This window comes from Trematomus bernacchii, unplaced genomic scaffold, assembly GCF_902827165.1.
Source record: "Trematomus bernacchii unplaced genomic scaffold, fTreBer1.1, whole genome shotgun sequence".
In the NCBI taxonomy this organism is placed as follows: Eukaryota; Metazoa; Chordata; class Actinopteri; order Perciformes; family Nototheniidae; genus Trematomus; species Trematomus bernacchii.
Genome location: NW_022987641.1, coordinates 5224108 through 5240563, shown reverse-complemented (window position 1 = coordinate 5240563; position 16456 = coordinate 5224108). Strand labels below are relative to the sequence as shown.

The 16456-nt window shown below is 40.9% G+C and overlaps 2 protein-coding genes across 2 annotated transcripts in view; one reads left to right on the top strand and one right to left on the bottom strand.

The window, feature by feature from the left end:
- ptn (pleiotrophin) overlaps nucleotides 1–5900 on the top strand; it is a 55858-nt gene extending 49958 nt beyond the window's left edge. The window contains exon 5 of the mRNA XM_034133686.1: nucleotides 5091–5900. Within this exon, the coding sequence (XP_033989577.1) occupies nucleotides 5091–5149 (59 nt within the window). The 3' untranslated portion in view covers nucleotides 5150–5900. The remainder of the gene's footprint in view (nucleotides 1–5090) is intronic.
- A 6272-nt stretch (nucleotides 5901–12172) lies between these two features.
- chrm2a (cholinergic receptor, muscarinic 2a) overlaps nucleotides 12173–16456 on the bottom strand; it is an 89643-nt gene continuing 85359 nt past the window's right edge. The window contains exon 3 of the mRNA XM_034133629.1: nucleotides 12173–14458. Coding sequence (XP_033989520.1) covers nucleotides 12915–14417 — 1503 coding nt within the window. The 5' untranslated portion in view covers nucleotides 14418–14458 and the 3' untranslated portion in view covers nucleotides 12173–12914. The remainder of the gene's footprint in view (nucleotides 14459–16456) is intronic.

The window sequence follows — 16456 nt, the reverse complement described above, 5'->3', positions numbered from 1 at the left end:
TGTTTATTCAGCTGAACTGCTAATCGTCCCTGTGACAAGCTTGTATATGTTGTGCTGTTTTTGGATGTTGTGTTTTTCACCTATGACAACTAGGTCAAAATCTGAAATAAAATGATCTTAATGTTAATTAGGATTAGCATCAATATGTGCATCAAGGTGTATTAGCGACTGGATTTCTTTTGATCTCCTGACACATCTCACACTGATGTCATCTCCGCTAAATCCCACAAATCCTTGCAAATGATTTTAATTTCAGGTAATGCCAGCTGAGATGCACATTCACATAAGCATGATTGAAATCCTTATACTTAAGTGTTAAGCTGAAGAGGTGACTGACAGTGTTAAAACACAGGTGAATAGGTTAAATCACTATTCAGCTGTAATTACATGCTTTTAGTGCTCTTTAGTGACGTCAAAGAAAATGAAGTCTCAGAGGGCTTCTGCTTCCATATTCTACAGGAAACAGGCAGTTATTGGTAAACTGGAGTAGACACAAGATGTGAGCTAATGGGAGAATATTAAATAACCAGGTTGATGCTTGTAGAATAATTCAGTGTCTGCTTGGTGTGAAACTGCTGATAACAAAGCTCTAAATGTAATCCTAGTGAGGCGATGCCCTTTGTTAAATCGGTAAACAAGGATGTAACTGACCCACTGTGACTGTCCCATTGTCCAAACAAGACTATAATTAGTGCAGAATCGCTGCCAATGGTCATAAACTGCGCCCTTATCACGCTCAGCAGATGACATGTGTGCACACAATGGTTTGCACATGGAGTTTGGTTAACCTAACTGTCACTTCATAAAACAGCCACAGTCACATAAAGCTCCAAAGAACATTGATAAGACAAATTAAATTTCCCCCTACAGGATGTCTGCAGCTGCCAACTGTATCACATCCGTCTGCTTGAATGCTTGTCTCGAGATGTTTTGCCAAAGCCTATATGACTCTAAAAAGGAGGAATTTGTTTAAAGTTATGCTCTGTTACACATCATTAATGCATTGTGACAGGAGGTTTGTCGAGGAGCTGAACTGTACTGTGATTCTTACAGCAAGTATAGGATGCTGCTGGATTTATTATTGGACTATAGTAGGGGTCCGCCGAAACAACAGCATCCGTCAGCAAATCAGTCAGTATTCAGCAAATGCCCGATAATGACACATGTTGATGTTAAAGACCTCCAGCAGACATAATTATCACTCTTGTCCATTGGGAGCAAAGGACCATTACCAATGACGTGTGTTGCTTTTACATTTGGAGGACATCCATTTGCTACATTGATCCAGGCCGTTGAGAGCTATGGGGGATGGAACTTATCCCGTAATGCAGTGGGGGCGATTGAGAAGGGGAGACAGGTCTCCAATACATCAGCATCCCTCACACTCACATATACCCAAAGGCAAATGTGCTCAATCTGCCTTTGAACTGTGCAACTGTGGACATCTCATATCAACAAGTCTTGTTTTAGTTTTTGAGCTTGAGGAGTTGAAGAAGCAAGCCAGCCAGCTATACTTTTTTAATTATCCAGCCAGAAAACCCAGATCAATGTTGCCAACCTTTTTCAAATGACAGCATCTAACAGCACTAGTTCCAAACGTCGCTAAATCCAACAAGAAAGTTGCCAAAACTGTCAGCTAGTCCCTTTAGGCCTTCCTCTAAAGCCACTTCCCTAAAATCAACCGAAAAAATGGCAACTGTGTGTTATAGGTTTGGGTTAGCGTTAGAGAATAACACTCAAGACAAGACAATAGTTACAATCCCTTTGACACATACAATACATATTACACTGCTTTCTATATTTAATTCTAATGTAAATATCTAGATACAGGATTATTTGTGTAGGAGAAGAAATATGAGAAAATATGTTTGATTTGCAACCATCGCTGCCTACCTGCGTGCATCAATTCCTACGAAGGCCAGACGTGTGGATGCGGAGTGACAGAGGTGTGCGGGCTGAGCGCAAACTGAGAAGCAGAGTGAGGATGACAGTAACCATGATGAAGGGAAGCAGTTGGAAAGAGAGACCTGCTTTTGGGGCAATGTGATTGCATGATGCGCCGTACAATTTTCCGCGTCTGCCAGTTGGAAGATAAGCCCCGACGAGCAAAGGGGTTACTGGGAAAAAGAAAGAGGGGGTGCTGTTCACAATGAGGTGTGTACAGGTATAGGGGAATCGTGAATGCTTTTCTGTGTCAGGGGATGGCAGAGATACAGTCCACAGCAGCAGGATCAGGGAGCTTATGAAATACCCCAGACATGTTTGGCTTTGGAGTGACTGAGATGGAGAGAGGAGAGGCTATCTAACCCTCGGCTGGGAGCAGAGATCTGCCGGGCCAAATCTGCAATTCTGAACAGCCACCTTGGTTTGGGAGATTGGTTTCCCCTGACTGCAGCAGGTTTTCTGTGATGGAGGTAGCATCTGTCATTTGCAGATTCTGGAGACAATGCTAAGAGGCGCTCAGGGAGCGATCTGAGATTCAGAGTTGCATGTCTTTGCTGTCGAGCACAGGTGAAACGCAGACCCTGTGGAGCGAAAGAGAGAACAAAGAGTGACAGACATGAAACATTATGAATGCCTGTAGAAAGCTCAAGGTCCCTGCCTTCCCTTTCAGCAGAACAGCAGGGAGCAGCGTGTTTGAGGTGTTTGGATGCCAGAGTTAATTTCAGGTTAAACAAAAGGCTCTGTTGAGATGAATCTGGGAATTTGTTTGTTTGTGTCATTCTTTCTGGACAGGCAGGTGGTGTTCCCATTTTAAATAAAGACATCATTCAGAGCTACACCAACTACTGTTGTTACACCCACTCCTTGTTTCTGTCCTACAAAAGTGGAAAGTGTCCAAAGACAGATACCTCACTCTGCACAACTTTCTTGTTCATTTGAATTAGTTAATTAGTATAATACATCAATCTAAAGTTAAAATACTTTTGCATTAGCTGTGTCTGTCAGCCTTTGAAAGCTACATTTCACTTTTCACATTTAATTTATTTTGTAATGTTAATTCATTTGTTAGACAGGTGACAGCTGACAAATGACAGGATATTTAGCAATCATCACTTCTAGGAACCTGGAATATGACACGTTTCTATGCCATATTTTTAACATGGTAAAATTATTAAAATTGTGTAAAAAGTATCCTCTTGTATTGTTGATTGCTTTCGGATATATTTCGGTTATTAATGCATCCATGTTGCATGCAGTATTTTGATGTTACAGCCAGTCGAGATGCTAATTTGTTATACTTTATTTACATCTGGAAGTTACTATACATGTGAAATAAGTTCAGTGTAGGATATTTCTTCCCTATGAAATGTTGTTGAGGTAGAAGTATAGTTCTGTAAATGCAGGGAATTGTAAATATACCCCAGAACTTAAGCAGATGTACTTGGATGGCTACATTCCAACACTTAACAAATGCCAAAAAGTCAGATTCTGCTCTCGTCTTGGCCAAAAATGTTGGTTTGTTTTTCGTCTCAGGGCAGTTTAGAGCCGGAGAAGGCAGCCCAGCGTGATTATGAGTGTGTGTCAGAGGCAGAGAGGAGAGCAAGCAGTGTCATGTAATGAGCAAATGCAGCAGAAAGTGCTCCAGCCTGGATACAAAATCCTCATTTCACATATGGAGAAAGATGAGACAGAGAAAGAGAGGGAGTGAATCCTTTCCACCATCTCTCTCCCAGGGGAGCAGAATATGCTGACAAAAACAACAGGGCGAAGAGAAGAAAAATGAAAGAGAGAAAATATTCAAACAAATTAGAAACAAGCAAACTGGAATGGAAGAGCAATTTCCGTATTTACATGGGCTAGAGCGCTTTGCACGTCAAAATGTTTTTGCCTACGGAAGTTTGCAGGAAGAGATTTCTCATAGTGAACATTCTGAATGTTGAACGGCTGAAACTCAACTGAAATCTAATTGACTTAGCATACCTTGTCACTTTTCATAGCTACTTGCCGGCATGTCATTAGAGGATTTGAGATTCTTTTCAGATAATCCATTGCATAAACAAATAATAATCACAATTTATTTGATCTTTTCTTATACTGTTTCTCTTTTTAAATAAACCAAACTTTCAAGGAAGAGCTAGCAATAAAACACTACTTGAAGTAAGATATAAGATGGGGCAAGCATTTAAGAACTGCAAAGTTATGACAATATCTTTTAGAAAATATGTACTTAGATGGACAAAAGTTGCACGCACACTTTTATTCACAATTTTTCCAAAAAGGACATTGGCCCTTTCGACTTGAAAAGTGCAGGTGTTACAAATATCATTAAGGCTAACCCTAACCCTAGTAAACCATAATGGTGTGACAGATTGACGTTTTTGATGGCCGCTCATTTTTATGTTCTATTTTCTGTCCACAAAAGTTCCACATTTTGGGAAATTTCTGCTTTTTGCCAAGAAGAATGCAAGCAGATTGAGACCACCAGTCTGTCTGTACCCTAAATATGAAGCTACTTTTAGCAGAGTGGGAAACAACTAGCTTGTCTCAACAAAAACTGCATACAAGCATCACATACATTACCTACCTTCCTATAACACAAATGTGAATAAATATGCAAATCATATTCAATGGAGTGTCCCCATATGAAATTGACCCCAAATTCAGCCAAACGTTACCTACTGAGCATTTACGAAATGCAAATTAAGGTATGAGGCAGATACACAAACAGCCAGGAAGATTGACAGTCAACCAAAACAGTTAGCCAGGAGCTAGGTAGCCAAACGGCTGCAGGTTGTGCTCTCTTCCTGTTCAGCAGAGCGGAGAGGCCGCAAAGCAGAAAGGGAAGCCATGGACTGTGGCTTCTGTCCTGGCTGCCAGGTACAGAGTCACTGTTGCGGGAAGTTGATAAAGCGTTTTTTCATGGGGCGTACACCAGACCACAAATCAATTCCCAAGAGCAGGCTGGGAATGCATGCACAAAAACTAATTAAAACTAATACGGTTGATTATTTAAATCTGAAGCGTAGCATATGTGCTCTTCATGGAGACAATGGGATTTGTTTACGTGCAAAAACACCACCTCTGGCAGGGAAACTGTCAAAGTAAACACTGTGTGCTGCAACTCCTTTTCTTTTCTGTTTTTGCAGATGCAAAGAAGCAAAAGAAGGACGGCAAGAAGCGAGATCGCACCCAAATGGACCAATGAGGATGTTTTTCCCTGTGAGGAAGGAAGAAGAGCGGGGAAGCACGTCCACTGCCCTAATTCACCACGGTTCCTCTTTGTATGTCCTGTAGATTGGCAGTAGGAGCCTTTAGAGCTTTGACAAAACCAGTTGAAATATGTCTTTTAGTGACAAAATGTTTAACCTTTTCTTCTTCCTAGCACCTGATAAAAAACAAAAACAACTTGTATGTTGCGATAGGAGATGTAATACTCAGCGGTAGGGACGCATAATGAATACGAAAAGAGATTTGTTTACTAGTGTTTTACCTAATGATGTTGTTTCTAGGATTATTTTCTTACGAATAAATAGGATTTGTTATACAGTTGAATAGCCTAACTCTAATTTGGAAAACTCTTTGATCCATGCCTTGACTTAATGAAGCAGTTTGCTAAAAGTGAAGCTCTAAACATCTATACTTAATTAATTTGTGGAGAAAAAAAAGATGTGCATTTGGTAACGCCTTCCCCATTACTCTATGCTATTGATATTTTTCTTCCATTTCAAGTTAGAATAAACATAAGCTAGTTTTGTTTGGAGTCTGCATGAAAAAGCTTCTCTACAAGTGTGCAAACTACTACTGTTTTTAGTGTTTTTCCTCCTGCTGCTCTGTTGTACCTCAATTTATACCCACTGATTTTTACCCTCCAGCTTTTGGCTATAAAACTTCCTCGGTTGGAGTTAACATTCCCTTTGTATCCTCTTTCCAAAATAAAAATGAATGAAAAATAAATAGCTAGAACGTTTTTTTCCTCTCTTTCACCCGGTGCATCCTCACATTCAATAACTCAGATATTAAAAACACATTTTATATTATCTTTATTTGAATTCCATTCTGAGAGAATATGGCACAATGTAACCACGTAATGCAGTTCATCTTACGGCCCGTCCACACGGCGGCGTGCGTTGAAGCTTCAACACTTCTGCCCATTCACTTTGAATGGGGTGACGTCACGCTTTGCCGAACTGCATTGTGGGAGCGTCGCTTCGCTCGCGTTGCTCGCTTCAAAAGTTGAGCAATGTTCAACTTTTGAAGCTTCGACAGAAGCGTCAGCCAATCAAATCATATGTCAGTACAAGCTCTAGCCAATCAAACCGCGTGCTTGTGTGTCCGGGGCAGGAGATTCATGTGATTGGTTGTTGGTCGAGCTTCAGACACGCCCGCCGGCAAGCTTCAACGCACGCCGCAGTGTGGACGCTGCGTTACAGTGTCGTAGGTGGCCAATCATAATAACACCCAGATTCATTGTCCAGAACATATAATCAATTAAGAATGCATCAAAAAAGGAAATGAATACCATTGTTACTGTACAGGAAGTATCATAGTGGGGGAGGGGGAGAAGCATAAATGAGGGAAACATTCAGATATAAGCTATTAAAGACGTGTATGTACATTTCAAATGTACCACATCCGAATTACATATACTTTATTATCATATAGATATATACAATGCAAACAATAGACTGTAAAATATGTTTACCTATTGCAAGAGAAGCCACAAGCCACAGTGAGTGAATATACATGAACATCTACGTACATAGGCAAATGAAAAATGAACACTTGTATGTACACTTGACATTTGCAGCAGGCTATTCATTTTTTTTTTTTTATTTACTCTTTTTTTTGTTGCTAATTTTGTTTTAAATCCACATGTTAATCTTGACCATTGAATTTCAGATCAGGTCAAAAAGCTCAACACTTATGTTGCTCTACACAAAAAAACAACCTTTTCCCCAGGATGGTAAAGTTGCTAAAAGTTAGAAAGTGTGTCCGGTAAGATAGAAGATGACCAAATTCTTTCCAAGGTGTGTGTCTCTAACAGGCCAAATCAAAATGAAGCCACTTGCCTCTTGGCCTTTAGGTCACTGGAAGCTAATTTTAGCCTTCGTCCATCTTCGGATTTCCAATTTGCTCTATTTTCGCCCATCTGGCAGCAAAAGTCATTCTTGAAATCCCCGCAGTTTGGATCCAGTCGCTCAGTTTGCAAAGCAATAATTCATCCTTAGCAAATCATGCCCCCAGAAATACACATATATGTATACCTTCTCCTCTTATAACAATATTCTCTTTAAATACTTTCCATAATATTCATATATTTAAAGATTTTAAATAGCATTTTCAATTTCAAATGAAAAAAACTAAACTCTCTTGCTGTACACTGATCTTATTTTAATTTGGAATATTACACTTGTACTTTTTACAGTGATAAAAGAAACAGGTTTACTAAATGTGATAGAAAATGTACAATATAAGTATTTATATGTATTCCAATACCACACAAAACTGCGTCTAAGTGAGTCTTGCAACCTGTTGCTATTGAACGAAAAATTTTAAAGAGAAAGGAGTGATGACAGAGGGATAGACAATTACACTGTGTGCATCTTCCCTGATGTGTGCCATGATATTTTGTCCAAATCTGATGTCTTCATGCTGAGGATGCCATTGAGAACAAATAAAACACCGCACATCAAGCTGCATGCACACACCCACGCTGACCAATGACAGCACTGTTCTCAGTATAAAGGCAGACACACACGGGAAAGCACCATTTCCCACATGATGGATGTCAATGCACACACACACACACACACACACACACACACACACACACACACACACACACACACACACACACACACACACACACACACACACACACACACACACACACACACACACACACACACACACACACACACACACACACACACACACACACACACACACACACACACACACACACACACACACACACACACACACACACACACACACTGGATGAAAAAACCAAACAAAATAGCCCGCTGTGCCTCTTAGATAGTATTGAAATGTGTCAATGATGTCACATGTTTTGAGAAATGATTTAAAAAGGATTGAGAGGATGATTTTAGATGGTTCAGTCCACTCTGCAATCACAGTGGCTGTTACAATGGGTAGTGTTGGGAGCTCAGAGCTGAGAAACATCAAATCTTAATTTTAAAAGGCTGAACACTTTCTCTAATGGGCATCACACTGCAGCCCCGTCCACACACACAGACACACTTACTGTAAGATACAACAGGGGTTGAGGGATAAAAGAGCAATTTCTTTATGTTTCTCTGGATAAGGCACTTTCAATTGCTCCGTACAATCTGGCGATATAAATATACTTTCCGATTAGAATTCTCCCAGCATGCACAAGCTGCTGTGTTTTCAATTCTGCATGGCTGCACAAGATTGCCGAAATTATTCTCAGCAACAGCCCAGAGAGAGAGAAGCCCAGAGAAAACCTAAATTTGAAGTTGTCTCTGATAAATGTCATACGTACTCCGTAAAAGGAGCCTAGCCCTTTGACATTAGCCGTGTGAAGAGGAGCCCAGCTAGCTCTGACGGCACATGATGGTCTGTTGATTACAATGGAGACAATGTTTATTCTAGTCATATTAGACAGATGAACATCAGAATATATGGTCCGTAGGTGAGCATATATGCATTAGAGCTCGTAAAGTAAGAAGGTTATAATATAATAAGCACAGACGGTGGATTCTGTTTGCACAATATGAGGATGAGACGCAATAAAAGCGCGGCAGGGACGGTAAACAGCGCCGTATCTCGCTGTGTTTACACCAGGCGGCAGGTTTCGTCTGGGACACTCGAATTCCTGCATCAAAACCCTTGGCTGACCTGCACAGAACTGCTGTGACTTCTCCAAACATGGTGCAGGCTGAATCTCTAGCTTTGGATTTTGTCACTAACAAGCCCCCGTCTCTCCCCCTCCTCCCCTTCTCGTAGCCATGACTACAAAGGCAAGCTTATCTGTCTCTAAACGTACAAACTGTACACCTTGGGGGCTATCTCCCTCACACGCATGACAGCCGCTCTCTTTCGCTGTCGACAAACAACGCTTTCTCGTTCTATCATAAGCCCACATTCTCTCACATCATCCCCCCCCCCCCAACAACGCCTGATACAACAACGTCTTTTTGTTCTCATCCGTCCACCATATTGGCAACAGGAACAGGGGGGGAGCGAAGGGGTTTTTGAGAACTTTACTCCTGACGTTTAAAGTGCATGCTGTGGAGATAAGCACGGAAAGCACTTTTGTTTGTTTTTAGGTGCATCTCTCCCGCTCCAGGAGGTGATAAACTGCCATCACCTTCCATCAAACACTCAAGCAGCTGCTCAAACTGGGACCCCTGGACCACCGCTTGAGCTGTGAGCCACTTACTCTCCTGCTGGTATCACTCAAACGACAGCTTAGCAAAGATTAATCAGATATTCTGGAAGGCTCTCTACCCACTACTGAGACGTGTGACGGATGTCAGACAGACATGGTTCCACTTATCAACGTGACGGATGGTTGGATGTCGAGCTGGGATGGATGCCTCACTTCATGCGGAAACTGTCTCGACAGATAAACATGGACCATCTATGAAGAGCAGGAGAGGTGGAATGTGCATTTACTCAAATACCAAAATATTATAGGTACTTCTAGTGGGAAAAAAGTTAAATTACTCTAAAGGCCCATTCAGAATTATGTATATCAAATGGGACATATCGAGGAAATCCCCGTATTTAGGCATCTGGAGTGCCAACCAAACCCACAAACTTTGAAATAAGACGACATGGTCAGTTTTTGTGTGCTGGCCAGGTCAGAAACATTGGATTAAAACATTTATTCTTATTTGGCTCCCCTTCCTATGTCACATGTACTGTAGGATCATTAGAACTATCCTGACCATATTAAGAATCATTTTGACAATAAATGGCTTCAATTGTATTAAAGGAAAAAACTGCGATTTGTAAATTGTCAAAGAAGTCGTCTCACCTTAAGTACAATTTTAAATGCATGACTATAATTTGTTAAACATTATTTTTACATGTATTTATTTTTGATTTGATTTGAGTAAAGGATAATTCTTCCACCACTGATGTAATGCAACATTTTGGGGATGCATACAGAGTTTATGAATGGCTGGTAATTTAACAAAGCATTTGCTATTTGCCAGCAAATAAATGTAAATGTCAGTGTGCAAGCTTTATGCAAACATTGAATGTATTTCTGTGACTACAACACTTGAATGCAAGTACTGACTCTGCACTTAGGAGCTTTGACATAGCAGGAACGAAGGCTTTAATGAGTGCAGGAGTTAGGGAATTAATAATAGAGCAAGCTAATGAATAAATGTGGTATTTACATTACATTCATGACCTCATATATGAGGTAGAGACTATACCAGGATCAGGACCGAGTGGAGCACTAAGTGGGGCATAGGCGCATAGCATGCAAGCACAAGCTGAGCGTGTAATGGGCAATCTTTAATCTCAAATGTAGGTGTTCCACATCGTCCTATAATCTGATCAGCCTCATGGTGAGTTTTCATTATAGGATCTGTCCCAGATCTCTGTATAAGGAGACAGCCTTGAGGAGATATTCCGTGCAGGAGTAATTCTCTGCAAAGCCCCCCTACCAGCCGCTGTGGCAACCTCCTGATGGCAAATGCTCCTGAATATTCATCACTCCAACTGGTGAGCATACATTACCGTAACAGAGAATTGGCTAATATGTTGAAATGATGGATGACATGCATGGATACACTGAACATGTCTTACAGTAAATTGATATTTTTCTAATTTCTTTTTTCAATTAAAATAAGACACAGCTATTTATTATTTTCAATCTAAGAATAAAATGATTTACATAGAATTAATTAACCCGCTTGTTAATTTTCAAAATAAGACGATGGATTACGAATGTGTACATTAAAGACGCAGAAATAGCCCTTATTTAAATCACAAGGTTTTAACCCGTGATCAGAAGTAAACTCCACTCTTGGAGCAAACACACATCAGCAGGTATACCCACACTCGCTTCACACAAGATCACACACACACTTCACAATCATCATCAGTATAGTGAGTACAGTACACGCTGTGACATCAATCTACTAATCAGCAGAATCATATGATGTCTCCCACTCATCCACACACGCCAAAAAACAAACACACACCACACAATGCCTTCCCACAGACAGTAATACGCCTCAGCTCTGAGCTCCAGCCACCTGTTTCACTCACAGAGGGATGGTTACTAGAAGCAACAGCAAACATCCTAATAACCACTGAAATTCAATCCTGTCAACAATAGTAAAAACTGATATGACGCAAAGGAAAGAGTGCGACTGAACGATGAAAGAGTGCGACTGAACAATCTCATGCCACCATTTTCTATTTAGTCATAACTATTGTTGTCTGTTGTTCTAACAGCTATTTGGTACTACTTTATGATGATTAATGGCAGCTTGTAATCCAAAACGTCAAGTTGTTGTTTTATGTGTGGGATTATTTATTGGCCGGGTGTAGTGATTTCCTCAGAGTGTTGACAAGACAACAAGAATGTTTGCTCCCTGCCAAAAAATAAATATTCCCACAGATATACAACTTGCATTTTGCACAAAAACAAACAAGATATAATCTGTTTATCGTTCAGCTTTAGAGGTGTTGATAAATGGAGCCAGGCTAGCCATTTCCCCCGGCTCCCTGAATCTATGCTAAGCTAAGCTAGGCTAACTTTAGCCTAGCTTCATAACTATATGACCTGAGTGGCACCAAACTTTTCATCAAAGTGGGGGTTTGTTTGTTAGTAAGATTCAAGCTAGTAGAAGTAGTGATGTATTGGATAAACAAGTTTGTATTTTAAACTCTTGTAAAGAATAACATAAGTTTTTCAGATATTGTTAACTTTTTGAAGTGAGTTAAGTGGGAGCGATTACTTCTTCATTAGAAAATAGTTCTAATGAAGAAGTATAATCAGTATGGACTGTGTCTTAAATGTGTTTTTATGTTGTGACTACAAAAAATATAGCATTCAAGCATGAAGGGGGAGGCAGACATTTTGAGACACCAAATAAAATCAACCCAAACACAGCGTGATGGCTAAACACCACCAGTTAAGGCAAGTGAGTAAATATTTTTTTGTTTTAATGTAATTTGCCTGAAGTGCAGGCTTAATATATTTATATATCTATTTTGTATTGATGGCGACCCACAGGGGCTCATAAGCAGATGGAATATCTTCCAGCCCTAATGTAACCACTAAAGAGGCAATCTACGCAAGCTGCCCCACTTTACTCTACATGTGGCTGGTTGGAAGTGCCATGATAAAGATCACAGACAGACAGTAAGAAGAGGGGCAAACATGAGTGTACACACATACTCAGAGTCAGCACACATCCACATGTGACATAAATATTGAGTCTACACTGATATGTACAGTTATCTACATGTATCTCTACTGAACGTCAAACTTCTTAGGTTTGAAAAGATAGTCAGCCCTATTTTCCCATTTGAAGTTGTGTGTTTTCGTACAGTGCAGATCTTCCTCTGCTCTTTATCGTTCCTCATTTTTTATCAGCTCAGTGTCACTCCCAAGTGCTCCGTGCTTTACACAGCCTGATTTTTTTAGCTTACAACACTTGAGTAAAACTTAATTTTGCGCAACCTTCCTAATCTGTTCTGCTTCTGCACGACACATCTCGACACAACTGGAATCAGTTAAATTTGTGTGAAGTGCTACAACCAATTTTTTAGAGGGAAATTGGAAAACAAAAGGATAAAATGAAGGGAACTAATGTCGAATGGACTCATGCAGGCTTTATCATGCTCACAGAACTCAAACACACACACTCACACACACAAACACAAACACACAGATGGCACACACAAACGGACAACTCATACTTCAACTCTTCCTCCTAAGTGGCCCATATTTATCTGGCTGACCTACTATTTTTATATTGGCAGAGGAGAAGATGCTTGAATGTCTTTTTGAACGTGACATTGCACAGAGCGTAGCAGGCTGGGTTGATGGTGCTGTTGATGTAGCACAGCCAGTAGCCGATAGTCCACATTGTGTTGGGGATGCAGCTTGAGCAGAAGGTGTTTATAAGCACCATCACATTGTAAGGAGTCCAGGTTGCAACAAAAGCTACCAGGATGGCCATTATGGTGCGGGTCACTTTTTTCTCCCGTGATGGCGGTCCTTTCTTCTTCTTGGGAGGTTGCTTTGTCATCTTCACGATCTTCCGCGCCACGTGATTCTGCCGCTCTGAGGCCGGGACGATCTCAACGGTGGCGTTTGTTGGGGTGTAGCAGTCACCCTTGGGCGATTTACTCTTGATCTTGATACAGGTCAGCTTGGAGCCCCCTGCCTTGGCTCGCTGGCGGGGGAGGGGCTGGCTCGTTTCAGCACTGGAGTTAGCGGCGGAGGGTCCCGCCTCTTCATCCTTCTGATTGGATGCAGCCACACTGCCAGATGTTGATTCATTGGAGCTTTCCTTCTCTTCTCCAGGAGCGCAGTTCTCCCTCGCCACATCGTCACCTTCGGTTTCTCCCTCAGCATTTGTCGAGGAAGGTCCCTTGCCATTTTGCAGTTTTCCATCGTGATGGTTAGCTTCATCCTTGGCACTCTGGCTCTGGCAGCCACCTGTGTCCTCCCCCTGTACGTTGTTATTGTTGGGTTTTGGAGTGTTATTCCTCTGAGTAGGCGACAGGGGCTCTGGTTTGGCTGCTGAGGGCTTGCGGACATCCTTCTTCACGCGGCTCTTGCTTGCTCTGGAGATCTGCCAGTAGAGCTGAATCATGATGATGACAGGCAGGTAAAAGGCGGCAATGGCGGTGCCAAAAGTGACTGCAGCATTGGAGAAGAACTGTATGTAGCACTCCCTCTCAGGCACTGTCCGCCCACCGACAATGAACTGCCAGAAGAGAATAGCTGGTGCCCACAGGATGAAAGACAGGACCCAGGCTCCTGCAATCATCATTCCCGCCATCTTGGTGGTCCTCTTGACGGGGTAGCTAAGGGGCTTGGTGACACAGAAATATCTGTCAAAGCTTATGATGAGAAGATTCATGACAGACGCATTGCTGACAACATAGTCCAAGGCCAACCACAAGTCGCACACCACCGGGCCCAGGGGCCAGTAGCCCATTACGATGTAGACTGTGTACAAGTTCATAGAGCACAGTCCAATAATCAGGTCAGCACATGCGAGGCTGAATAAAAAGTAGTTGTTGACCGTCTGTAAGTTCCTATTAACTTTGATGGAAAGCATGACCAGGATATTTCCAATAACTGTAACCAAACTGAGAGAACCGGCCACCAGCACGATGAACACCACCTCCACAGTCTTGTAGGCGCTTTCGCTCTCTTCCACAACTTCTGTGCCATTGCCTTTGGAGGCATTCCAGTAAGTGAAATTAAATACATCCATGGCATTTGGTCTTTTGTTGCCACCTCCTACTCAGATGGAATCTAAGAGAAAGAACAAAAGAGAAGAGAAGATTTGTTATGAGGCACGAAAGATGACTGTGTCAGTTTAACTTTTGAGTCATCTGAAGACTTTTTAATGGCATAAATAATAGGTTCATAGCTTAATCACAGTTCAATTATGCTATTAAAGGTGGGGTAGGTAATTTTGGAGAAACCAGCTCGAGGGCGCTAGAATTTGAAAATACACAACCGGAAAAAATCTGCTACTTCCTCACAGAGCCCCTCCTCCAACACACACGAACGCGCACATGACCAATGAGGGCAAGAGATAAGTTTGTGCACAGATGGAAGGCTGACAGGCAGGTAGGCCATCCAATTATTTTAGCCGGGCCGGCTAAAATGATTGGTCGTACTTTTTACAGTACTACGGCTTCCACAGATGACATTTTTTAATGGATTTTTTGTCAAAGCACTTAAGATATTCATTGCTATCGGGATGTTAAGAGCATTCCATGGAATATAACAAAAAGTGTATCTCGAGCCGGTTTCTCAAACTTACCTACCCCACCTTTAAGGTACAGTTGTTTAACTCAAAGGAAATCACATGCCTTTCCTTCAACTTGGCATGGAACATATATGTTCAAAATATCCAGAAAACACTAGGAAAACATTACTGTGGGACTTCAGCAGTATTTTATTATTTAACATGGAGTTACTATTATTTAATATGTTATTATTAGTTTCAGTCACATTCAGAAAAATAAAATCACTTTGCTACAAAAAAACAATGCCATTGTTAAACGTGTAATGGTGTGAGAGTAGATTAATGATGATCCAGAGGTAGATTATAAAATATAACTATATATCCCGCTATAACATCCGAATGAGCAGTGTGACCTTTTCTTACATCAGCTTTAGGCTCTTCTAAAAGAAATTCATCAAATAACAGTACCAATTTGTCTGTATGCCAATTACATTGGTAATTAGCTGCTAAGATATCTGGCACAGATATTTTTCATAATTATTGCATAAATAACATCTCCCCATTAGACACCTGCTTCATTATTGAGAGAGAAAAAACTCTAAAATTGGGACTGCACGATTGAAATACACATGAATGGCTGATGAAAGATAAGATGCATGGAAATGAGGCAATCAAACGCAATTTATTTCAAACTAATGAGTGGAAGAACGAGATTGTTCCTTTACTGGACAACTGAGTTTATGTTATGTATAATTCTTTATTAAAGTATTTCATGTAGTCCTGTTTGGACCAAGTTAAATCTGCAAAACCAAGGATAACAAAACACAAACAGGCACTGGCAACATATGTTCCAGTGTAAAAATCCATGCGATGAATACAAAATACATTTGCCCATTTATTTTTTCCTGCAAAGTGCTCAAAGCTGTTCTTTTTTTCTAGGCTTTTGTTCGCCTATCCACTTTGTTGGATACATTTTTGACTACATAATGCCTAATGACTAGCCTTTGGCTTGAATTGCTGTCTTTTCATTTCTGCTGAATGTGCTTCAAAACCCCTATATTTGAAGTTGTTGGGCGTTTTAAGATCAATCTTCGAATGACCAAGAATACATATTTTTAGACTGTGCAATGTTTGCCCGTACATTCATAAAAAGATAGGGAAAAGTGTAATCAAACCCCATTCACACACAGAATCCAAATGAAAATTAGTTCAATGAAAACTTTAAAAGGAATTATTGACACAATTAGAGCTGACATTTTATCATCAAAGGTCCATTTCCAACTCGCACTTTAAAATTCTCTTCATACAGCACTATAACATTCATTTGATGCCCAAGTGACCCACTAGTTCTTGCCCTTAACCTTAAACATGTGCCTGTGTTGTAGACCTTGCTTTGATGTATACACTGCTCAGTCTTGTGTTCACACGCCTTTGGTATTAGGAGTAATGTGGTTTGCCTTCTCTGTGTCCCGAGCTGGGCCACAACTCTTAGAGCAGTTCCAGGCGCTGTAGGTCAGATTTTATGGCACACTCGATGGCATATCACTTCTCAGTTT